Source organism: Pongo abelii, chromosome 20 (assembly GCF_028885655.2).
Source record: "Pongo abelii isolate AG06213 chromosome 20, NHGRI_mPonAbe1-v2.0_pri, whole genome shotgun sequence".
NCBI lineage: Eukaryota > Metazoa > Chordata > Mammalia > Primates > Hominidae > Pongo > Pongo abelii.
The window spans coordinates 44,974,729-45,000,140 of NC_072005.2; the positions used below are offsets into that span (position 1 = coordinate 44,974,729).

General features: G+C 48.0%; 1 protein-coding gene across 11 annotated transcripts in view; it reads left to right on the forward strand.

The window, feature by feature from the left end:
* Positions 1-2: 2 nt before the first annotated feature.
* The window catches only part of SAMD4B (sterile alpha motif domain containing 4B), a 43,233-nt gene continuing 17,823 nt past the window's right edge, over positions 3-25,412 (forward strand). For 2 of the 11 annotated variants that reach the window (XM_024237989.3, XM_054540397.2), the window contains exons 1-4: positions 3-161; positions 5,859-5,960; positions 11,552-11,612; positions 14,244-14,644. In XM_024237989.3, the coding sequence (XP_024093757.1) occupies positions 14,449-14,644 (196 nt within the window). In that variant the 5' untranslated portion in view covers positions 3-161; positions 5,859-5,960; positions 11,552-11,612; positions 14,244-14,448. Of the gene's footprint in view, positions 162-5,831; positions 5,961-9,370; positions 9,929-11,551; positions 11,613-14,243; positions 14,645-25,412 lie in introns of all 11 variants that reach the window. The other 9 variants (XM_024237993.3, XM_054540396.2, XM_024237997.3 and 6 more) reach the window with 7 other exon arrangements.

Consider the following 25,412-nt stretch of genomic DNA (forward strand, 5'->3'; position numbering starts at 1 on the left):
GCACGGCGCGGTGACGCAGCGCGACGGCGGCGGCGGCGGCGGCGGCGGCGGCGGTCGGTGCGGGAGGAGGGAGGGGAGCTTGCGGGCCCGAGAGGGGGCGACGGCGGCTGCGGTGGCCTGAGGAGGCCCGAGGGGCGGCGGTGGCGGCGAAGGCCCAGGCGGTGAGTCTCGGGCCGGGCCGGCGCGGGGCGGCGGCGGGTCAGGGCGCGCGGGGCTCCCCTCAGGGCGACCCAGGCCGCGCGGGCGGCCCCGCCCCCTCAGGGACCCCGAACCGCGGGCGGCGACGGCGGGCGGGTGCGGAACGCGGGCCTCGGGGGGCCGGGCCCACGGGAGAAGCCCCGCGCGCGTCCCCAGTCTCCCTCCTGGGCCCTGGCAGAAGCTTCCCTCCGAAATCTTCCTCATGCCCTCGGGATTGCCGAGGGGCCGGGCCGGGGACCTCTCCTCAGGACCCCCCGTACATCCGCCTCGGAGAGCCCCGGAAACCCTGCCGATCCCCCGTGTGCGCCCTGAAGGGTCCCCGCAAAACCCACCCCTCCCATGGGGCCGCCTCCTCGAGCCGTTGATGGGTCCCAGCAGCTTTCCTCGCAGACCCCCGCCCTTTGGCCCCGAAGCCCCCGTCCTCCTCCTGTCTCCAGAAATAGTCCTCGGAGGCCACTCCTCGTCCATTCCACAGCGTGGCTCTCATAGCTGCTCCAGGAGCCTCCCTCACGAGCCCTGCACACCTCCCCAAGGCTCCCTCTGGACCCCTGTCCATTCCAGAACTCTCCCCCGGAGCCCTGCCTCTCACAGCCCAGCAGGCTCACCCGGCTTCCCCCTCCCGGATCCTAAGAATTTTCCCTCCCACTTACCCCATTCCAGAAACCTCCTTGGAGATTTTCCGCTCATACCCCCTGCATTTCTGAGTCCCCCTCCCAGAAGTCTTTCAGAATGCCCCCGACGGACCCTGATCATCTTCCCTGAAGATCTCCTTCCCATAATCCCCAAAATGAATCTTCCTCACAGACTTTGTGAAATGCCCCCAGATCCCAAAAATTCACCTAGAAGACCCCATCCCCCTCCCCACCATATTGCAACCATCTCGCATACACATTCCCCCTTCACGTATCCCTCTGGACCTTTCCGCAGATCCCAAAAGTCTCCCCCAGAGGTCTCCTGTCTCCCCTCGGTCTCACCACCCTAAAATGCCCTAGAGATCACCCTCACGTAGCCCAGTGATCTTCCTCGGGACCTCCTTCCCCACCCCCACTCATTCTAAAAATCTCCAGCAATTGCCTGAAATCTCCAGAGGACTCTCAACATCATATTCCAAAAGCTTCTTCCAAAATCCCATTTACATACTCCACATCTTTTCCAGTCCCCCACATCACACGCTCCAAAAATTGTTTAAGGATCCTGAAAACTTTCCTCATAGTTTTTCTCTCAGATCCCCTAGAACTCCCCTTCACTAACACCTCAGAATCCCCTCTTGCAGACCGGTTTTAGAGGAATTTTCTGAAGATCCTCCTCAACTCCTGTAAGACCGTAAGATTATCTTGGTGACCCCTCTGATATGCAGGTTTTCAGGACCCTCCCCCCCAACACACAGCTTAGAGACCCCAACAACCCCTAGGAGCCCTCCTGATGGATGTTCTTGAAATCCCTCCAAGACCTTCCTGACACCACCAGAACCCCTTGAATCAATACTTCTGCCTTACTAAGGGACTTTTCTAGAGATATCCCTGCCTGAACTTACTCACACAGGTCCCCTAAATCCTCTAGAATCCCCTGAAGAAGACCCTCACACACACCTAATTTTCCCCCAAAATAACCCGAGCTCTTGCTCTGAGAAAGTCCTAGAATTCTTTCTGAAAAACCCTCTCCTCTGACACTCTCTCAGAAGACCCCGCCTTCCCCATATACTCTTTTGGAGACTTTATTCAGGTTTCTCCTCAGCTGAGATCTCTGAAGAGTTTTTCCTAAAAAGATCCGTCTGTCATCCCGCTCCAGGACCAGTCTCAGAAGACCACACCTTCCTCAGACACTTTTTAGAGAATTTTCTCCCAAATTACCCTCCATCAGCCACCCACTCCCAGCGCTTCCTGAGACTTCCTCAGAACTTTCCCTCAGATTCCACTTCTGACATCCCCGAGAAACGTTATTTAGGACCCTATCAGATTTACCCACTAACTTCAGAATTGCTATTTACACCCTCTCATTTCCCCATTCTCTTTCCTCTGAAGTCAACTCAGAGACCTTTCTCAGGGGGCCCCCTTTTCCCATTATCCCTTCAGAGGCCCCCCAACATTCTCCAGACTCGTCGCCCAAGAGCCTCTATGTTTCCTTGTAAAGATTCTTGAGAGACACCTTTCCCTGCCCCCTTGAAATCCCAGTGCTCCGAGATCTTTCTTTCAGACCATTTTTCTTAGGTGCCATCCTCATAGACGCCTCTTCCCTTCGGAGATCAAGAGACCCTTAACACCCTCCTTAGAGACTTAGGATTCTCCCCATTTCCCTTTCAGAAGCCTTCTTCCTTCTCCCCTTTGAGGACCTCCTCACCAAAGAATCCCTTTCCCTATAGCAGTGGTTCTCAGTGTGGTTCCTGGCCCAGCAGCAGCCACATTTGTTAGAAATATACATTCTTGAGTCCCACTCAGATCTACTGAATCAGAAAGCCTGGGAGCAGGGCCCAGCAATCAAGAGTTTTTAACAAACCCTCCTGGTCATTTTGATGCACACGCAAGTTTGAGAACCAGTGCCCTGTAGGAGGATTTCCTTTTCCCCTCAAAAAGCCCCCTGAAAGATGCCTCAGGGTGTGCCTCTTTGCCCTACTGCCCACTGCTGCTTTCCTGTTTCCTAGGAATCCCCTTTACAAAGTACCCATCCTCCAGAAAGATTTCTTACCTACCTTGAAAGCATCTTGGCTTCTCCACAAGGTTACTCCATCCTCTGAGCAGTTATTTCCGATTCTACTTTTGAATGGTTTCTTTTCAGATCTTCCTCAGTGCTTTCTCTTTCTGGCTACCCCTCCAGCCCACTACCAGCCTTTGGTGCTTCTTTAAATTGCTGCTGCTTTGAACACACATATCCATCTCTTCTTGTCCATCTGTTTCTTCACATAGGCACCCTCCCCTTGAGGCACCCTCAGGAGGTCTTTCCATTCTGTGTCTTACTGCCAAGACCCCTCCATCCACATTGTACCTCTTAGAACACCACCCACCTTCAACCTTGTAGATTTTAATGTACTTGTCCACTCACCCTCACTGGACTAGGAACTCTGAAAGTACGGGATGTGTCTTGTTCTTCTCTGAATCCCACAAGGTGGGATCTACCCTTTGTAAGTTATTGGAAATCACTGGAGAATAAGCAGCTCTTCCTTCTGCATTTGGCCAGAAATCTCCAAGTTCCTCAGATCTCACCCCTCATTCAGGTTTAGCACACCTTCCCTGCCCCCTCCTCTCTTCTCACCTCCCTTTTTTTCTCCACACAGCACCCTTTGCCTTTTCTCCTGCCCTACTTGCTCCTGTCTTAGCGACTTTCTTTGTGCTGTTTCCTGATTCTGAGCTACCCCAAGTCCTTTGCCTGGTGACCTGCCTCACCCGTCCTGGTTGGCTTCTCTTAGCAGCCCCTTTCAGCTGCTAAGTCTGGAGCCTCCACAGAGCTCTCAACTTTTTTCAAGGGATTCTGTTTCTAGGGCCCAGAAGGGGAAACAGAGACCCCAGGGTAAATACTGGGGTCTGCCTTCAGGGAGCTCACAATACCAGTAGGGGGCTTGGGCATGTACAGAGCAGAAAATGAGGTACAAATTATATGCTGTAGAAATTCAGCAGTGAGAGGGAGCCTTTTATTTGGAAAGACTTCACAGAAAAGGTGGTATTTGGGCTGGGTAGTGTTCCATGGGAGTTGGGACAATGATGGTGCCTCCCAGGCAGAGGAAACAGCTTAAGCAGTGGGTCAAAGACGAAGCCTCCTCATCTGTCACCCATGGTATCTCTTCTCTTCACCCAAAAGATAGAGATGAAAGAAGACAGATTTCCTCCATTTGCATTGTATTTGCCAGCTGCACTTTAGTGACCTACAGAGTAATAATAATAATGACCACTGGTTTTTGAATGCTTTCTAACTGCCAGGCACTGTTTAAGCGCTTTACATGTATTCATAGGGGGTAGGAGTTTACCTATCCTATGAGGTAAGTAAACTACCATTATCCTCATTTTGCATATGATGAGATTAAGGACAGGTAGGACTAATAGAGGGTCTGTGGGCACTGTCCATTCCAAGATGGTAGTGCCTTGGGTCAAAAAGTTGGATTTTTAGTTAAGATAGGTTTGGCTGCAATGGGGCAGTAGTTGATAGGTATGCAGACCCTGGGTCTGGACAGGATTTGTATCCCACATTACCACTCACCAGTTTTGTGCCCTAGGACAAGTTACTTCCCTGGTCTTTTAGTTTCCACAGCTAAAAATATGAAGGAAATAATGATACTCTACTTCATAGAATTGTTACGAGGATTAAATAAGTTAATACATGTAAAGTACTTAGAACAATGCCTTGCCCATAATTGCAATGTTAGAAAAAGAATAAAAGAAAAAAGAAAAAAAAAAAAGCTCATATCAGCCAGAACTCTAAAAACATAAAGTGATAGAACCTTAGCTCAGGGGATTAATTGGCTTTTGTTACTGGAAAGTCCAGAGCTAGGTTGGCTTCAGACCTAGCTGCATCCAGGTGTTCAAATAATTTTCTCAGTCATCTCCTCCCATTTCTTCACTGAGTTAGCTTCATCCTCAACAAGCTTCTGCTTTGGGTGACAAAGATGGTCCTCAGCAGCCCCAGGTTTTAACCCTACCTCCTTGGAAAGCCTTAGTGGAAAGAGAACTCTTTCTTGAGAGTCCCAGTTTGAAAATAGTTTCTTCCTTGAATAGATGTGAGATTATGCCAGAAGATCCTTAGAAACATATTTTGGGTTCTGTACCCTGCAACTCAGTCTCTGGCTTGCTGAGCCAAATAGGCCTGTGATTCCATCCCGTGAACTTTCTGAGCATTGATGGCAATCTCCCTCCCCACTGTCCCCCAGCCCCAGTCATTCTCTGCTCTGTGATTGTTTGGGTCTAGAGAGAGCTTATGGCTGGTCTGACTCAACCACACTTTGCTTTGGGATATCACGGGTGATATGAGGTGATCAGCCTGGCTTGATGGTGGCCTCAAGGGAGCAGAATCCAGGAGTAATGGCAATACCCTCACCACAGTTTAAGGTTTCCAAGACACAGAACTTTGGAAGAGAGTTAAGTAGGGTTGCTGTGAGTGGAGTTTTGTTTTGTTTGTTTGTTTTAGTGTAAACTTGTTGAATAGAAGCGGGTTCAGGGCAAGTTACGGAACAGCAGTGTATGGAGTATGCAAGTCTCAAATATCTCCAGCCTGCACTCATTCATTAATGTGTGGAGGCACTATTCTAGGTACTGGAGACAGAGCAGTGAATAAAACATTCAAGGTCCTGAAATACACGGAATTTATATTCTGATGGGGGGAGGAAACACAAAAAAATCAGAGAGTGATTTATGCTGTGAAGGAAATAAAACAGTGTGAAGGAGAGGGTGGGAGTGGCCACTGTAGTAGACAGGGGGATCAGAAGAGGCCTCTTTTGGGAGGTGACAGTTGAGCCTGATAACCAGAAAGATGAGAAGGCACCAGTTGTGGGAAGATCTGGGAGTGGAACATTCTAATCTAAGCATTGTTACATGCAGAAAAAGGACCTCTGCAAGGTGGGGAAATTCATCACAGATATTTATTGAGGGCCTGCTATGTACCAGGTGCTATGCTAGGAATTGGAGATGTAGCAATGAATAATATAGCTACAGTCTTCCCTTCTCTCATGGATCTTACAGTCTAGGTGTTTTTGGAAGAGCTGCAGCCTTTGAAGAAACATCTCTTGATGATGATATCATAGACTCCTTCCTACTGGGCAGATGAGGCAGAATGGGGCACAGGTGAGCCCAGATCTGATTGATGAGAAGGAACCAACCTTGTGACGGTCTGGGGAAGAGCATTTCAGGCAGAGAGGTCAGCAGGTGCAAGAGCCCTGCGATATGTTCAGGGAATAGCAAGGACCAGTGTGGCTAAAGCCTAAGTGAGGGAGAGGGGTGAGGGGTTGGAAAGGCTGACAGAAGCCAGATTACTTGCGGCCTAAGGGCCACAGTAAGGAGTTTCTATTTTCATTTTAGGGGACTGGTAAACTATTAAAAGGGAGTTTTTAAAAGCAAGACAGCGACATGATCTGATTAATTTTTTTAGAAAGCTCACTTTGGTTTCTGGGAGGAAAACAGAGGGTCAGGACAGAATCAGGAAGGAAAGTTAGGAGACAATCCATTTGTCCAGATGAGAAATGGTGACATGAATGTGGTGGTGGTAGTGAAGATGTAAAGAAGCAGATATATTTTGGGTGTACAGAAAACAGGACTTGATGATGGGATTAGAGAAAGAGAGGAATCTAGAATAATGATAATAGCCAAGTCATTTATGCCTCGCAACTCTATGAGAGTAGGCACTATTATTATTTTCTGTCTTCTTTCTCAGTAGGTACTATTATTACACCCACATTACAGATGACAAAACAGGCACAGCAAGGTGAAATCACTTGCCCAAAATTACACAGGTAGTAAGTGGCAGGCTTATATTTCCAACCCGGCAGTCTGGTTCTAGAGCCACTTAGGTTTGGGGAAAGATAAGGAAGGTATGTGTAGCTGACATTAAGAAAAAAGAAATCAAGACCTAATGACTGGGCCTTTGGGAAATGAAAGAAGTCAAAGATGACTCAAAAAATGTCTCAGTTGTCCACAGAGAGGTGATAATTGAATCTACAGGAGTTGTTTACATTCCTAAGTGAGAGAAAACAAGTGTAAAGAAGGGAAAGGAAGCGGAGGATAAACTTTTTGAGGGGAAGGGGTGTCAAGACATTTAGGAGTGGGAGGAAGAACGCTAGCTTCCTCTCTATTCCAGAGTTTCCCAGAGCTCCCCATACTGTGCTTATCTTCCAGGAGGCCCTGCCTGGCTTCTCCTCTCCTCTGCCTCCCTTCCCCAGCACCATTCATACAAAAACCTCTTTCTCTGCTAATGCAGTGGTATACATATTTTGTGTACGTATTTCAGGAGTTTCTGGAAATAATGGTTGATTCTTAGAAGTTGTGCTCCCTTGGCTTCTGACAGTCTCTTCTCAGGTTATGAAAGTGAGTTAACCCTAGGTAACTAGCCTGTTACCTTGTTCATGAAGTGTAAGTTCTCAAAGGCCTAGGTCGTGCTGTAAAAAGAACTAGGAATGGGTAAGAAGGCAGATAGGATCCCCTTATTTATCCAGAGATGTTGGTATTAAAGGGCCCTTAGGCCCAACTTTCACCTTGTTGCCCAGGCTGGTCTCAAACTCCTGGGCTCAAGCGATCTGCCCACTTCAGTCTCCCGAAGTGCTGGGATTACAGGTGTGAGCCACCATGCCCAGCTTTGTTGCATTGTTAAGAGCAAGCAAGAGCTATGAAGCCAGACTGCCTGGCCTTGAAAATCTCAGCTTAGTGTGCAGTGTTGGGCAAAGTGACTTAACTTCTCTGTGCCTCAGTTTCTCCATCTGTAAAATGATAATATATTTTTATACGTATGTAATATATTTTTTAAATAGAGTTTTGGGAATCAAATGTGCTTATCTATGGAAAGCTGTTGGCAAAGGGCCTGACAATGTATGATATATGAAGACACGCTAAGCATCATGCTTGCTATTGAAATGAAGTATAGAGGAGGAAAAAAGCATCATGCTAGGTATTTTTAAATACATTGTTTCATTTAATTCTTCTAACAAGCTTCATTGAGGAAGAAACAGAGTTACTTGTCATAGTCAATTCGGCAAGTAAGTGTAACAGGAGAGCCAGGATTTAAGCCAGGTCTGACTGACTCCACCATCCTGCTTCTGAATGAAGAGAGCTGTGGACTCCAGAGGCACTGTTTATGGGCATATGGGCCTTTTCTCACTGTTTGGGGCCAGAGAAGAAGCCCAGAGGGCAGTTTGTCCTGGAACATCTTAGCGTTTTTGGTTTTTTGTTTTTTTTTGAGACAAAGTCTCGCTCTTGTCCCCCAGGCTGGAGTGCAGTGGCGCAATCTCAGCTCACTGCAACCTCCACCTCCCAGGTTGAAGCGATTCTCCTGCCTCAGCCTCCTGAGTAGCTGGGATTACAGGCACCTGCCACCACGCCCAGCTGATTTTTTGTATTTTTAGTAGAGACGGAGTTTCACCATGTTGGCCAGGCTGGTCTCGAACTCCTGACCTCAGGTGATCCGCCCGTCTCGGCCCCCCAAAGTGCTGGGATTACAGGCGTGAGCCACCGTGCCCAGTCTTTCTCCAGGTGGGAGTGCAGTGGCCCGATCTCAGCTCACTGAAGCCTCGACCTCCAGAACTCAAGTGATCCTCCCAAAGTAGCTGGGACTGCAGGTGCACACCACCACACCCAGCTAACTTTTGGATTTTTTGTAGAAACGGTTTTGCCATGTTGCCCAGGCTGCTGATCTGGAACCTTTGGGTTTTTTTTTTTTTTTTTTTTTTGAGACAGGATCTCACTCTGTTACCCAGGCTAGAGTGCAGTGGCACGATCTTGGCTCACTGTAACCTCTGCCTCCCCGGCTCAAGTGATTCTCCCGCCTCAGCCTCCCAAGTAGCTGGGGTTACAGGTGCACGCCACCACACCCAGCTAATTTTTTTGTAATTTTTGTAGAGACAGGGTTTCACTATGTTGCCCAGGCTGGTCTCGAGCTCCTGAGCTCAAGCGATCCACCCGCCCAGGCCTCCCAAAGTGCTGGGATTACAAGTGTGAGCCACTGCACCCAGCCGTCTTAGCCATTTTGTTAACCTCATTTCCCACCTCTAGAGGTGGTAGGGGCTTCCCAAGAAGATCACTTGGACCTCTTCAAGTATGGTGGCAATACTGCTGGGCTGTTGGAGAGACTTTTGTTGTAGAGGCTCCCCTCTTGTGTCTTTCCTCAAAGGCAAGGAGTCATTTTTGGTCACATGAGGACAAAGAGACCAGACCAGTAGTGCATTCTGTTTTGCATGGGAATTGTCAAGGCTCTTTCAGTTTTAACTGAAACCCAACTCAAACTGGCCTAAGTCAAAAAGGAATTTATTCATCTATGTAACTGAAAAGAGTGGGCCACAAGGGGGAGGCTTCAGGCTAGCTGCATCTAGGTTTTAAATCATGTGAACAGATCTCCATTTCCCCCTCCCCCATCTCTTGACTCTGCTGTCATCTGTGTTAGTTTCATTCTGAAGCAGGCTTCCACCGTGAAATAGAAGAGGTGGCAACTGGTGACATCATGAGACGATGTATAATCTGAGCAACCCTAACCAAGAACTTATTTTCCTTAGTAGTTCCAGCAAAAATCCAGAGAGGACTATCCTTGGCCAGGCTTTACCCCATGTCCACTTCTGGAGCCAAGAAAGACAGTTCCTTCTCCAAGGGGAACCCAGGGTGTTGATACTAGAAGATGGAAATCGATACAGTAAGATGCTGCCACAGTGAGATGCCTCACCCAGGTCTCCCTCTCTCACTCCAGCCAAGCACATGGGATAGAAAGTACCAGGCGGCCTCTGGCCCTTTAATGGAAGAGGGCCATCCAGTCCTCTCCAGTTAACATCTAGACCGAACACAAAGCATCCTTCTCTCATCCAGAAGACATAGGAACCCTACCTTCAGGGATGATTTTTTTTTAACAGTGAAATCTTAAAAGTAACTGTTTCACTAAAGCCTCCAGTATTTACTGAAGACTGTCAGAATCATCCTCCATCACTAGATCTTCTCCACCAGTCATGTTCCCTGGGCAGTGGGGTGGCTTGAAGGTATAAACCAGAGAGGCCCAAGGGAGGGATAGTTAGCAGACTTCTGGTCTTTTTCTAGTTTGTGCTCATCTGTTCCAAGGACCACAGGTATGTCTTCTTCTGTGTAGTTGTTCACTATTGTTTCAATGTGATTCATTTCCCACATTTGAAATTAGGGGGATTTTACTTTAAAATCCAGATATCTGGCTCCTCTTTAGGGGGAAAAAAAAAACAACCTAAGGCGTAACAATACTGGACCCACATTCCTTCATGGTAGCAGTTGATAAGAGGTGGATAGTGACTTCTCCCTTTAGACCGGGTGTGGACTTTCCAACTCACCATAGTCCCAGTTGGCCTGCTTTGTTCAAAGCCTGGCCTTGTAAGCATCATGTTTGAGACCCTATTATGTCCCAAAGCTTTGCTTCTATCATTTGGCCTGGGGGGAAAAGCTGGATTAATGTTTAGTCAGCAGCTTATTGGGTGGGTGGAGGGGGGTGAACAGTCCTGTTGCTTAGGAAAAGTAACAACCCAGTAAAAGAATTTATGGGAAAGAGTGTGCACAACTTTGGTCTGTTTGTGGATTTGGTCATTTTTTTGCTGTAAATGCTGTTGGCATATCAAACCTCCCGTCACAAATGTTCCCTCTGAAATAGTAACATGTCCTTCTATCTTATAAGTTGCCACCCAGTGAAGGAATCCCTCCCACTCCCAAGGGATGTTCATCCAGCCTCCGCTTGACCACTTCCAGCAGCCAGGGAGCTTATTACCTCCTCACATGGCAGCCAGTTCCATTCTTGGACAGATGCGTTATTTTAAAATTCTTCCTTATGTTGAAGCAGCTGCTGCCTCTTTGGGACTGAAAGCCACAAAATGCTGGAGCTGGGAAGGAAAACCGATTTTTTTTAGGCGTGTGAGCTACCACTCATCCACCCTGTATCCAGGGCAAACATTGATAATTAATCACAGCACTCTTTCTCACTGAGTCAGGAAGTATGCTGCCTTAAAATTGTTTGTAATTAAATTCTTTTTTAAAAATTACAAAAGTAATATGTATTCACTTGCAACTAGTGAAGTAGTACAAAGTTATATAAAGATAGTGTTAATAATCCCCGTTTCTCCAAGATAGTGTTAGCAGCCGAGAGTGTATTCTTCTATACATTTATACACATATAGACATAAATATTCATATATAAGATATATAAGGGGTTTTGTATGTGGCTTTTTTTTAATTTAAAAAACGACATTATATTGTACATATTACTATGTAGCTTATGGACACCCCTCCAAGTAGTTACAGATCAAACATTGTATATAGCTTTGTTTTTTTGTTTTCTTGTTTTCTTTTTGAGATGGAATCCTGCTCTGTCACCCAGGCTGGAGTGCAGTGGCATAATCTCGGCTCACTGCAGCCTCCACCTCCCGGGTTCAAGCGTTTCTCCTGCCTCAGCTTCCCGAGTAGCTGGGACTACAGGCACCCGCCACCACACCCGGCTAATTTTTGTATTTTTAGTAGAGATGGAGTTTCGCTGTGTTGGCCAGGCTGCTCTCGAACTCCTGACCTCAAGTGATCTGCCTGCTCAGCCTCCCAAAGTGCTAGAATTACAGGAGTGAGCCACCACGCCTGGCCAGATTAGGCATGTTTTTAATAGATATGTTATATTGTACAATGTGGGATCTGCCCCAGTTTATTAATCATTCCCCATTAATGGATATTCCCATTCATTTCTTCAGGATTCTTCTCATCGCAGTGCTCCAGGCAGCCACTACCAATCGATTGGAGTTAGCCTGTGAGGTAAAACCTATTTGTCATGTCTCACCCAGTCCAGCTCCTTATCCTACATTCTAGAGAAGAGAACAGACTAGCTCCGTGATCAAAGTGAATCAGTGGCTTGGGCAGGACTAGAACTGAATTTTCTTGACTTTCAGCATTTCCTATATCCCATGTTGTCACTCCCTTAGAGTCATCTACCCTGCTTTTCTCCTCTAGAGTAAAAGAACAAATATAATTTCTTTTCTGTGTGCTACCTCTTCAGATATTCAAAGTCAGTTATGCCATTCCCCTTGAGTCTTCTCTTCCCCAGAGGAAATCTCAGCGCCTTCAGTTTTTTTTTCTTAAAACAAGGTTTTCAAATCCCTTTACCATCCTATGAGCTGTTCCTTCTATCTTCTTTCCCCCCAGGGCTATAGAAATCCCAAGTGTGGCTTCCACATTCACCTTCTATAGCTATTTATTTATTCAATAAATATACATTGAGCACCTTCTGCGTGCCAGGCACTGTTGTAGGCACTGGCTGACTGTATGGCTTGCATTTTGGTCAGTAGAGAGAAACATAAATAAGGTGATACCTGAGAGTGCTAAATTGTATAGGAATGAAATAGTGTTAATATAATTGGAGGAGTAACTCCTGAGATTGGATGGTCAGGGAAGCTCTCTCTGAAGAAATGACAGTGAGCTGAGACCTGAATGACAGGAGCCAGCTTCTAGGGGAAGACAGTTCCACTGAATAAGAGATAATTTGGTACAAGATGAGGTTGGAGTGGCCACAGGAGTCCTATAGGGCTCTGTAGGTGAAGATAAGATGTTTGGAATTTGTTTAGATTTTTTTTTTTTTTCTTTTTTTCTGAGACAGAGTTGCCCTGTCACCCAGGCTGGAGTGCAGTGGCACGATCTCAGCTCACTGCAACCTCCGCCTCCCAGCTTCAAGCGATTCTCGTCCCTCAGCCCCCCAAGTCGCTGGGATTACAGGTGTGCACTAGCACGCCCGGCTAATTTTTGTATTTTTAGTAGAGACGGGATTTCGCCACTTTGGCCAGTCTGATCTTGAACTCCTTACCTCAAGTGATCCACCCGCCTTAGCCTCCCAAAGTGCTGGGATTACAAGTGAGAGCCACCATGCCTGACCTTGTTTAGATTTTATTTAAGTGCAATCGGAGGTCATTGGAGAATTTTAGGCCGGGGAGGTGACATCTGATTTCCCCTTTTAAAAAAATTGCTGGACGCTTGTTTAACTTGGAGCAAGGTTTCATTTTCCCTCATACCTTTCCTGCTTCTTACATCCAAAGGGATTGGCAACCAGGCCAGTTCAATCTGTTTAGGGGTCCCACAGGGGATCTGTGAGGCAAGTCACAGCTATTGCCTAATGCACCCCACAGCCCTCCTCAGCAAGCGCACGGAAGTTCAGAGAGATGTGAGTAGCTCCCTTAGACCTGAGCCCAGTAGGTTCAATGGGTCTTTGTATGAAGTTCTCAGTCTAGGGAACCTTAGTCCTTTGGCAGCCAGAGGGGGATGGAGCTGAATGTGGTTTGAGGATAGAGCCAAGGGCACTGGTTGCAAGACAGACAGATGGAAGAAATGTTGAGTGGAGATCTGGAGCTCGAGACACTTAGAAAAAGCCTTCGGAGTGGTGTCCAGAAACCAACCAACTGAAAAATAGGTCTGTTGTTTGCCCAGTTGAAATAACTTTTCTTTAGTTCCTGCCTAAGAGGGGAATTTGGACACTTTGTAGCTTGTGAGTTTTTGACTTTTGATCTGTCCTCTTCCCCTCAGATTGGCATTTTCTTTCCCCCCAGGAGGAGCCTGAGACAAGCTGGCATCTCTGGAAGGCAGGGGGACTTCCCAACCAGAGAGTTTAGGTTTGGAGCAGCCTTCAGGGGAATTAAGAGGGCAGGGAGTGATTCACCTCAGAATAGAGATGGGTAAAATCTGGTAAATCAGAGCTGTGCCTTTTCCAGAGTCAGGGAGCTGGGTTAGAGAGGGTGAGATTCCCTCAGCCTGTTGGTGATCTTTGAAAAGCCCTTTGTCCATGCCCACACCTGATAGATACCCAGCCAGTTACTAATCAGATGGCTGGCTGCATACCTGAGATCTCCACCAGGGTCACTACCCCACCATCCATCCTCTACCCAGCATTGTGGGTCTAGCTTGAAGTAATTTAAAGAGCCCTTGGAGTCCTATCAGTAGGTTAGCAGTCACACTGTCCAGCTCTCAGAGAAGGTGGCCAGAAACCAGCAAGGTCAGAGATGTGCTGTGCTTAGTCATGTCACCTTGGGCCAGATCGCCATCACTTCATATCTTTTCTCATAATTTGCAGCCTACTATTTCCCACTTCTGAAAAATCTTTCCAATATATTTTATGTGTTAAATCCGCTTCCTTTGACACTATGACAGCCAGGTGTGAGGGCCAACATCTCCTTGGTCTCTGGGATAGGCATCTAAGTCCCAGTCATGCCTTTTCTCCGGATCTGAAGATTTGGGTGAAAGTAGCTTTAATATCTGGTGTTGGCTTCATCTTTCTTCCAGGAGCTCAGCAGAGCAAGTACCCTGAAAGAGAAAGGCATGAGGCCTTCATGCCCCCTCAACCCACACTCACCAGGCAAGTTTCAGCCCCTTCTTTCTGTTTGACCCCTTTGCTTCCTTTTTCAGGAAACTGGAGAGGCGTGGCTGGACCAAGACCTCCCCCCATGTGAGCAGGCTTCCTCCTCCCCCAACAACCGTTGCCACCACGCCCAGAAACGTCCTTAAGCCCTGGCCCTCAGGGGAAAGGTAACAGGAGGCCAGAGCCGGGACCATGTGACGGCGCTGGCCCTCGCCACCGCCGTCCCCCCACCCTGGCCCCAGGCCCGGCACCATGATGTTCCGAGACCAGGTGGGCATCCTCGCTGGCTGGTTCAAGGGCTGGAATGAGTGTGAGCAGACAGTGGCCCTGCTGTCACTTCTGAAACGGGTCACCCGTACCCAGGCCCGCTTCCTGCAACTCTGCCTGGAGCACTCACTGGCAGACTGCAATGACATCCATCTGCTGGAGTCGGAGGCCAACAGTGCTGGTGAGTCTCCACCCTTAGAGATGGGAGCACAGCAGGAGGGAGACCTGGAACAGATGTCACATGGCTAAGAAGGTCAACCCAACAATGGGGCTGAAAAACGTGGGTTCTAGGCTTGGTGGGTGGGGAGTTCCTTACCTCCTAAGTTGTCATCATGGGTCTTCTGGGACTGTGTTGCCATAAATCCTCAGGCATGGCATAGTGGACTTATGGGAGAAGGCAATGCAAACTGGAAACTCCCCATAACAGGAAGATCATGTAAAGTGGCTTATGTGGGCTGCTGAAAGGAACAGACGAAAGTCATTATGAAAGGGGTATAGAAGGTGAGCAGTAATGAATTTCTTAAGCTTCAGGATATCAGGGCTAGGAGGGAATTTGAGAACTCTTCCAAAATTCGTGTCATCCTATACTATTCTTTACCCTCAAAGGTAGGTTGGACTTAAAGCATAAGCAGCTTCCATAGAGTTTTGAATTTAGATACAGTTCATCCTGTCAGTTCCCTAAGTACTTATTAGAGAGGCACTCTGTGTCCTCTGAGATTGGCATTGGGATGGGTGAGCCAGGCTTCTCTAAGACCTGTCCCTTAGGCCCCAGTTGTAGACAGGAGTCAGGCTAGAATCAGGGGCTACTGCTGAAGCTACTCTGGCTGTCTGGGCCTCCACAGGGCTGGATGGGGAGCTGTTGGCCCCAGTGACAGATGGGAGAGATGGAGGCCAAAGAAGAGGGAGGGTAGTGGATACCCGAAAGCTAGCTGGGAAGGGCATCAAGGGGCTCCATGCAGTTTGTCCAAATTAGTCACCCTAACTCTTTGCACCTTCTTCTTCAGAATAATAGTTCATATTGAGCCCTTACAGCAAGGCAAGTACTGTCTTTACTTGTTTATTAACTTTAAAAGCAGTGTTCTTGGCCAGATGCAGTGGCTCACGCCTGTAATCCCAGCACTTTAGGAGGCTGAGGCAGGCAGATCACCTGAGGTCGGGAGTTCGAGACCAGCCTGGCTAACGTGGCAAAACCCTGTCTCTATTAAAAGTACAAAAATTAGCTGGGCATGGTGGCAGGCGCCTGTAATCTCAGCTACTCGGGAGGCTGAGGCAAGAGAATCGCTTGAACCCGAGAGGCGGAGGTTGCAGTGAGCCAAGATCGTGCCATTGCACTCCAGCCTGGGCTACGAGAGCGAAACTCTGTCTCAAACAAACAAACAAAAAAGCAGTGTTCTTACGTGGCTCTCAAGTCAGACTGTCTAAGTTTGAATCCCAGTTCTGTTACTTGCCATATAACCAAGTAATTTAACCTCTCTGTGCCTCAGTTTCCTGCGCACCACCACGCCTGGCTAATTTTTGTATTTTTAGTAGAGACGGGGTTTCACCATGTTGGTGAGGCTGGTCTCAAACTCCTGACCTCATGATCTGCCCACCTCAGCCTCCCAAAGTGCTGGGATTACAGGCATGAGCCACCGCACCCAGCCAGTTTCCTCATCTTAAATTCAAGATGATATCCTGAGAAGTATGTAACCTCAGTAAAAAAAAAAGAAAAGGAAAGAAAAAAGATGATAATTATATCTACCTTCTAGGGTAGTTGTGAGGATTCAGTGAATTAACACGTGTAGCTTCCTGCATGCCTGACATGTAGTAAACACTTAATAACTGTCAGTTGTTAATGTCAATAACTCATTTAGTCCTCACAACAACCCCATGAGGTAGGTCCTGTCATTAGCCCCATTTTACAGGTGAGGAAACAAGCATGGGCTGCTAGGATTGGGATTTGGGGAGCCACACAGCTGCCTGGCCTCCCTCATCTCCCCAGGCCCGCCTGCCTTAGCAACAGTCACCCTTATTTTACTGAGTTTTTATGTGGAAGTCACAGAAGCAGCATGATTGTAGGGGGAGGCGGTTACTCAGGCCAGGGGTCACATCAGCTTAATTCCTAGTCTGGCAGTTAAGTTCTTAGTTCTAGACAAAGAGCAATAAGAACCCAACTCAGCTGCAGCAGCCTCGGAGCTCAGCCATTTCTCACCCCTGCCACACTCCCCACCGCTCTAACACTAAAGGCAGGAGTTCTGTTTGTGTTATGACTCTGCCTTTAGAGTGGGGGCTCCTGTGGGGCAGGCCAGTGTCTTACACAGCTTCGTCACACATCCCCACTGCCCCATGCTGAGCAGGCAGTTGGATTACCACTGGGTGCCACTCTTAGCTATATATCACAATTAACAGTAGTACTTAGTAAGTTGAGTATTTTTAGTTTTTGCTTTTGTTTTCAGATCTTGTAGTAAAATCAGATAGTACAAAAGGTGAAAGCGAGGTTTTTCTTCCAGACTTCACGTTCTCATTTCCTTATGTTTTATGAGATAAATTCCCTGCATATATGAATGCATACATATTCTCCTTTGAACTTTGTCATTGTTTTGTCTTAATACATATGGCCAAACATGCATATTGGTTTTTTCACTTACCAATATGATTTGAAGATCATTCCATATTCAGCACATACATCTGTATCTCGTTAAGTATTTATTTACACCTCACAACAACTCTGTACTCCCCTGTTACTCCCCCATTTTACAGAGGAGACTGTAGGTCTGGAGATATTAAATGACTTGCCGTGGGTCACACAATTGATAAGAGATAGAGTTCAAATTTGACTTCAGAGTTCTTTAGAGCTCTTGACCCATAGACTCTTCCACATGGTACATGTGGTCTTCCTCTTACAAACAGTGATGTAATGAGTACCCTTTAAACATCTCTAGGATGAACTCCTCAGATTCTGCAGAACTGCTAGTTTAAAGGTATATGCAATTAAAATATTTGTTCTCCAGGCCAGGCGCGGTGGCTCAAGCCTGTAATCCCAGCACTTTGGGAGGCCGAGGCAGGTGAATCACGAGGTCAGGAGATCGAGACCATCCTGGCTAACACGGTGAAACCCTGTCTCTATTAAAAATACAAAAAAATTAGCCGGGCATGGTGGCGGGCGACTGTAGTCCCAGCTACGCGGGAGGCTGAGGCAGGAGAATGGTGTGAACCCGGGAGGCGGAGCTTGCAGTGAGCCAAGATTGTGCCACTGCACTCCAGCCTGGGCGACAGAGCAAGACTCCGTCTCAAAAAAAAATAATAAAAAAATAAAATAAAATATTTGTTCTCACCACGTTGCCCTTGAAAGACATGCTGCATTTTATACAAATAACCTGAGGCCCGTTCCCAGATGGTTTGCAGTGGGATATTGGTGGTAATGCCTAGCCAGGGTTGAGAAGTGCTGTGAAATGAATTGAATGATGAATGAATATATGAATCAAGGTTTTTATCCATAGCCCCATATCAGATGGTGAGAATAACAAGCTGGTACTTAAATGGGTGGAGAGGAAAGGAAAACTTAGAATGAGGGAAGGCCATGGTGTGTTCCAGAGTCAGCAGGAAGCCTGCCAGGACTGGAGCAAAGCATGACTTGAAAGAGAAGTGATCACAGAGGTAAATTCTGGTAGTCTTGAATGCCTGTTTTCTAGTAGACTTAAGGGCTCTAAGACTAAGAAGCAGGTGCCTCCTGTCTCACTCCTACCCTTAAGTAGAACCCACCTGCCTCATTTGTAAAGGAAGGTGCTACTTTCTGGGCCTGGAGACCTGCCTCAAAGAAGGAGCTGTTCATACTCTTGTTTCTTCTCTGGTTATTATGGCCTTCCCATTCCCTGGTGTTTCTCAAACTTGCATCATCATCAGAATCACTGGGGATAGGTGACTGTTAAAATCCAGATTTCTGCCCCCCATAGACCTACTAAATCAGAATCCTGAGGATATGGGCCTGGGAACGAGTACCCAGGTTCACCAGGCAGTGTGAGAGGTGATGCCCTGCTGGATGATTCATTTGTTGTGAGACATGAGATACCCAAGAGTTGTAGATCCAGCTCTCCACTAACACCTCTTGTGACCTGGGTCAGTCCTGCCTGACCCTCTCGGGTCTCAGGATCCCCATTTGGACAGTGAGGGAGTTGTTCTGGTACTTTCCAGGTACTTCTTGGGCTCTGAAATAATGTGCCAAAGAAGACAGAGCCACAGCCAAGCATACTACTTTCTTTTGGGAGAGGCCCAGCACATTATTGTAGGGCAAGAGTTCTTAATATTTAGTGGGATGGACCAGTTAGAAAATCTTCCCCTCCTCCCCACCCTCCCCAAAAAGATGCACACCTACTCCACAAACCAACTCTTGAGTTCAGTTGGTTCACTAGTCCCCAGTTAAGAGTTGCCTGGCCGGGTGCCATGGCTCACGCCTGTAATCCCAGCACTTTGGAAGGCCGAGGCAGGCGGATCACGAGGTCAGGAGATTGAGACCATCCTGGCTAACATGGTGAAACCCCGTCTCTACTAAAAATACAAAAAATTAGCCAGGCGTGGTGGTGGGTACCTGTAGTCCCAGCTACTTGGGAGGCTGAGGCAGGAGAATGGCGTGAACCCAGGAGGCAGAGTTTGCAGTGAGCCGAGATTGCGCCACTGTACTCCAGCCTGGGCAACAGAGTGAGACTCCATCTAAAAAAAAAAAAAAAAAAAAAGAGTTGCGTGTCTTCCCGGCCGGGCATGGTGGCTCACGCCTGTAATCCCAGCACTTTCGGAGGCCGAGGTGGGCGGATCACGAGGTCAGGAGGTTGAGACCATCCTGGCTAACACAGTGAAACCCCGTCTCTACTAAAAATACAAAAAAATTAACCGGGCATGGTGGCGGGCGCCTGTAGTCCCAGCTACTTGGGAGGCTGAGGCAGGAGAATGGCGTGAACCCAGGAGGCAGAGGAGCTTGCAATGATCTGAGATCGCACCACTGCACTCCAGCCTGGGCGACAGAGCCAGACTCCGTCTCAAAAAAAAAAAAAAAAAGAGTTGCCTGTCTCCAAGCCCTTCTTTAGCTTGGTCCCTTCAAACCTGGAGAGCTGAACAGTGAGGCAGATCCCCTGCTTTTTTGTGGGTTGTATCTCCATGTCCCACTGAACCAACCTTACTACTTCCTCCAGTTCTCCAGGGAGACCTTGGGTGTGGGTCAGAGCTGCCCAGTTGCCTGCTTCCTGCTCAGATAGGTCAGGTAGCACAGCGCTGACCTAGGTGAGTATGTCCCTAGCTTTGTGTTAGAATCCGCCAGGGCCTTTCTAAAAATAATGTGAAGCCCAGGTCCTATCCCTGGAGATTTAAAGCTCCCTAGTTGACTCTTGTGTGCACCCAGTGGAGAACCACTTGTCTTGATGCTGATGCTGATTTTGGGTAGGCCCGGGAAGCTGGTGAGGATACTGTTGTGTGACCTACTAGAAGTGGGGAGTCGGGGCTTATAGCTGTGGAAAGCCTGGCCTAGGTCATCGCTTCCTCTCAGACAGCTGGGAAGGTATAGGGAAGTCCTCCAGCACAGGCAGCCAGCATCAGTTTCATGGAAGTAGGACATGAGGCGCAACACCTAGAAACAGAAAAGCAATATTCCAAGGGTCTCTGGAACAGGGAAGAAGAGGTTCCAGGTTGCCCCTTGTTGTAATCCCTGTTTGTTCTCCAGGTGCTGTCTTCCCTGCCTCTTTGGAGCTAGAACAATAACCCTGGTCCTCTCCTTTCCTCTGATGCTGACTTGGACCAGAAGGCTGTTCCTATGGACAGGAGGGAGGAGACTAGGGGAGTCAGGGGAGCTGAATTCCACTTCCCTCCATTGTCCTGTAGCTTCCTGGGAGACATTTCCTGCGTTTTCTTCCCACCTCCTATTCTGAGTCAGTCCCCATATCTAGCAGGTTTAAACTCCTCTCTCTCTGGCTCATTCAGTCTGGGTGGGGAAACTGAGGTCAGGAGGGGCAATGGCAAGTGAGTCACCAGAGCTCAGCCCTTTCCTCCACCCTCCACTTTCAGGCTCTACTTGACAATTCATCAAACAAAAATGTGAGCCCCCTGCACTCCCCTGTGTCCATGTGAGCTGGGGTGAGGCAGAGAAGGTCATGTTTAGAGCCAAACCCTAGCCCCTCTGACTGGTGCCTGAGGCTACTCCAATTGTTGCACCAGGCCAGTACATAAAAATGGGTTTGCTCTTAGGGCAGTCTCGTTTGGTGCCTGTAATTTGCCAGGACCCAGGGTCATGACCTACTTAGCTCTAGTCACCTGGCCAGCTCTGTCCTTCTGCCACTATAGCCAAGGAGGACATTTATACGCACAGCGTTCCTCGACCTCTCCATGTTTGTAGAGTCCAGGTTTGCAGCTTGGTGAGAAGCAGCCATTGGCGTCTTGGCATTCCCCAGCCCCTTCCCCCATCCGCCCACCTCCAGAATTTCATCATTGCTTGTTGTACATCTAGCTCCAAGGAATCAGAGATGTGTCTGTTTTTGGTAAATAACTGTATGAAATTCCTCACCCCTGTCGGGAATCTTAAGGGGAAGGCCCAGATGTGCTTTTGTACGTGAACTGTTCCCACCAGCCCTGAAACAGCATGGGCCCTAGATTCAACCAGGAGCAACAACAATAATAGTTAAAATGTACTTGAGCACTTACCACATGCCAGACGCTTTGCATGATTGTCTCATTGACTCTTTACAACAACCCTGTGAGGTAGAGGCCTTACAGTCCCCATTGCACAGAAGAGACCAAGGATCAGAGATGTTAAAGGACTGGCCCACAATTATATTGAGTTAGGTCGTGGAGGCAGAGCTAGATTTTGAATCCAGCAAATTTGCCTGTTGAACTTGTGCTCTTGCTTAGTATACTCTGCTAGGACCTGAGACAGAGTACACCACTACCTTCCAGGGGACCATCTGGGTTCAATTGTGCAGGTATTCGTTAGGCCTCTGCTGTGCCTCCACTCTGGGCCAGGCTTTTTCTGATCTGGGCAGGAAACTAGAAGTTCCATCCCCACCCATTATTTGTAGCCCCAGCTGGGCTCACCCCAAGGGGCCTGAGGCTGCACAAATTCCTTGGTCCAGTTCCAGTACTCACTGATGCTTCTCAGTCATGGGAGGCCCGCCCTCCCCACCACCACCACACAGACACATGAACACACATTTCCCCAGAATCAGCCTCCGTTTGTCCAAAACCACTCTCCCCTTTCTCGGCAGCAGAACAAGGTCCTGCATTGAGCCCAACCCTTGGGGCTGTTCTGTCATGTCCCCTGGCAGTACCAGAGAAGAAGCTGTGTCCCTTAGCCCTGGGGTCCTGGCAGTACTCTGGAGTGGGGAAAGGACTAGACAAGGCTTCTCTCTGTCCCAGATGCCTCTGGCTATGCTGCAAGGCCTAAACAACAGCGATTGAGAATGTCAGGGTAGGGCTGGAGGGGCAGGCTGATTCGACTCTACTGGAGAAGAGAGGAAAACACCCGTCACTGAGCCACAGACTGAATGTTTACTATGAGTACACTCTGTCACATGCTTTACATGCATCATCTCCCTACATCTCAGCAGCTTTATAATCCTTACTTTGCAGAGGAGGAAGCATACTGCCCAGGCCACTGTGTGTGTTTTTGACTGGGGTGCATATCCTTGACTTATTTTTATTTTTATTTATTTTCATTCTTGACTTTCTGTCCCTAATGGGAATCACTGTCTTTCTTCTTTCTCATCAAGAACTGAAAACTACAGGACTAAGTTATCAAACGGGGGTACCACAGAGTTTTTACCGTTTGATCCAGTGCCAGGTGGAGTTGGGAGGGCAGGAAAGACAAAAGTTCTGTGACTTCAGTGAGGCCTGTTCTGCCTTGGAAAATGATCTTTAGATGTGGAGATGGCCTGAAGGGCATTTTCATAATCTTGGCAGTCAGTTCAAGTGAAGACAGACAAGGGAATGAGGTTTCCTAGCTTTGAGTGGCAGATGCTGAAGGGGATCTGGAAAGCCAGGGAAGAAGAGAGACTTGGGATTGGAGAGATAAAAGGTTGTGGGTAAAAAGCTCCCCCCTGGCTGGGCGCAGTGGCTCACTACTGGAATACCAGCACTTTGGGAGGCTGAGGCGAGTGGATCATGAGGTCAGGAGATCGAGACCATCCGGGCTAACACGGTGAAACCCCGTCTCTACTAAAAATACAAAAAAAAAAAAAAAATTAGCCGGGCATGGTGGCGGGCGCCTGTAGTCCCAGCTACTCAGGAGGCTGAGGCAGGAGAATGGTGTGAACCCGGGAGGCGGAGCTTGCAGTGAGCCGAGATCGTGCCACCGCACTCCAGCCTGGGTGACAGAGCGAGACTCCATCTCAAAAAAAAAAAAAAAATTCCTCCCTGCCGGACACCATGGCTCACACCTGCAATCCCAGCACTTCGGGAGGCCAAGGCAGGTGGATCACCTGAGTTTAGAAGCTTGAGACTAGCCTGGCCAACATGGTGAAACCTCGTCTCTACTCAAAATACAAAAATTAGCCAGGTGTGGTGGCGCGCGCCTGTAATCCCAGCTACTGGTGGGGGCTGAGACAGGAGAATTGCTTGAATCCAGGAGGTGGAGGTTGTAGTGAACCGAGATCATGCCACTGCGCTCCAACTTGAACAACAGAGCAAGCCTCCATCTCAAAAAAAAAAAAAAAAGTGGAGGCACACAGAGCCTGGATTCAGATCTCAGCTGTGTCGCTTAACGGTGTCTGTCACTTAGGGTGTGTGACCTCACCTTCCCAAATCTGTTTTCTCACCTGCAAGATGAGCACGCTAAAACAGGATTAAAACAGGGATGAAAAGCAATCATATTTTTAGCATAGTGTCTGGCACATAGTAAATGCTCAATAAACAGTATCCTTCATTCTGAATGAAAGTGCCATTCGTTATTGCTATCGTCAGTAGTAGCAACAGCAATAGTGGTATTGGTTCTACTATTAATTTTAACCAGTGCTGTAGACATAGTATGAGTTGATGACTTTGAATGAATGGATTTAACAGGTGTTCCCTTGGCTGGGCACAGTGGCTCATGCCTGTAATCTTAGCACTTTGGGAGGCTGAGGTGGGCAAATCGTTTGAGATCAGGAATTTGAGACCAGCTTGGCCAACATAGTGAAAAAAGTAACAGGTGGGACATGGTGGCTAATGCCTATAATCCCAGCACTTTGGGAGGAAAGGTGGGCGGATCACCTGAGGTCAGGAGTTCCAGACCAGTCTGGCCAACATGGTTAAACGCCCCCTCCACTAAAAATATAAAAATTAGCCAGGTGTCATGGTACGTGCCTGTAATCGCAGCTACTCAGGAGACTGAGGCAGGAGAATCACTTGAACCCTGGAGGCAGAGGTTCCAGTGAGCCGAGATCGTGCCACTACACTCCAGCCTAGGCAACAAAGTGAGACTCCGTCAAAAAAAAAAAATAGCCAGGCGTGGTGGTGCACGCCTGTAATCCCAGCTACTTGGGAGGCCGAGGCAGGAGAATCACTTGAACCTGGAGGCGGAGGTTGCAGTGAGCTGAGATCACTGCACTCCAGCCTGGGCGATAGAGCGAGACTCCACCTCAAAAAAATAGAAAACAAAAACTAACAAACAGGTGTTCTCTCTAGGAAGCTTAGAGCAGAGAGCCCCAGGCCAAGAAAATGCACAGTCTTTATAGCCAGGAGTTAGGAATTGTGTGAGATTCATTTTCCTGAGACTACAAACTTAAGAGGAATTAGGAGTGTATGTGAATTCTAGGCCACAGAGTTCTAAGGGGATCATTAAGAGAAATAGGGCTACAGAAAGGGCATTTCTGAGTTTGTATGCAAGGCCAGGTGTCCATCCTTCAGCGTGGGCAGAGGAGACCAGAAGTCCATGGAACTTTTTTTTTTTTTAAGTCAATCCTGAAGCATGCTAGATGTCCTTGGAATCGTAAAGGCCTAAGGAACTTGGGTTGAAAGACTCTCAGATGTCTAGGTTTCCAAGACTTTCCTTATAGGTGCTTATTCCCAGCCTCTTGGTTTCCTGGGCCCAGAGATTTGGCTTGTGCCTTTAGAATCTCTGTGTGTATTTGAAAGGAGGGAGACACAGTGAGATACAGTAACCACGATACTAGTAAAAGCAGCTAGTGTTTACTGAGGACTTACTCTATGCTGTGGCCTCACATAATTCATAACAGCCATGCCAGGTAGGAATGATTCTGGGCTCCACTTTACAAATAGAGAAAATAGAGCTCAGTGAAGTGATCACACTTGCCCAGAGTCACATGGCCAGTAAGTGGTGGTGAAGGGACATATGCCACATCTCTGCCTGTTCCTTTTCATCACCCACTCCTTTGGGGTCCTAGCTCTGTCTGGTTAGAGCCAGCTCTTTTGCTCATTTCCAAGACCTCACGATTAGCATCTCTCTCAGAACTCCTTTGTGAGATATTTGTAAATCATCACCTTGGCTACAGATGTGAGCTCAGTTGCCCAAGGGTGAGAGCGTAGTTGGCCTCAGACCTAAATCTTTGTCTCTTTTCCCAAGTATTGGTATTTTTTGTCCCTCTCCTTGTCCTGTCAGCATTATCTCCATCTTCCACCCTGTTTAGCTAGTCACAGAAGTGCTAATGAGGTTTTTTTTCTTTTTTTTTTTTTTGAGACGGAGTCTCACTTTGCCCCCAGGCTGGAGTGCAGTGGCGCGATTTCAGCTCACTGCAACCTCCACCTCCCGAGTTCCAGTGATTCTCCTGCCTCAGCCTCCCAAGTAGCTGGAATTACAGGCATCCACCACCATGCCTGGCTAATTTTTGTATTTTTAGTAGAGACAGGCTTTCACCATGTCGGCCAGGCTGGTCTCCAGCTCCTGACCTCAGGTGATCCACCTGCCTCAGCCTCCCAAAGTGCTGGGATTACAGGTGTGAGCCACCACACCCAGTGCTAATAAGGTCTTTGAGGGGGAGAGTCAGACTTGTAACAGTTCC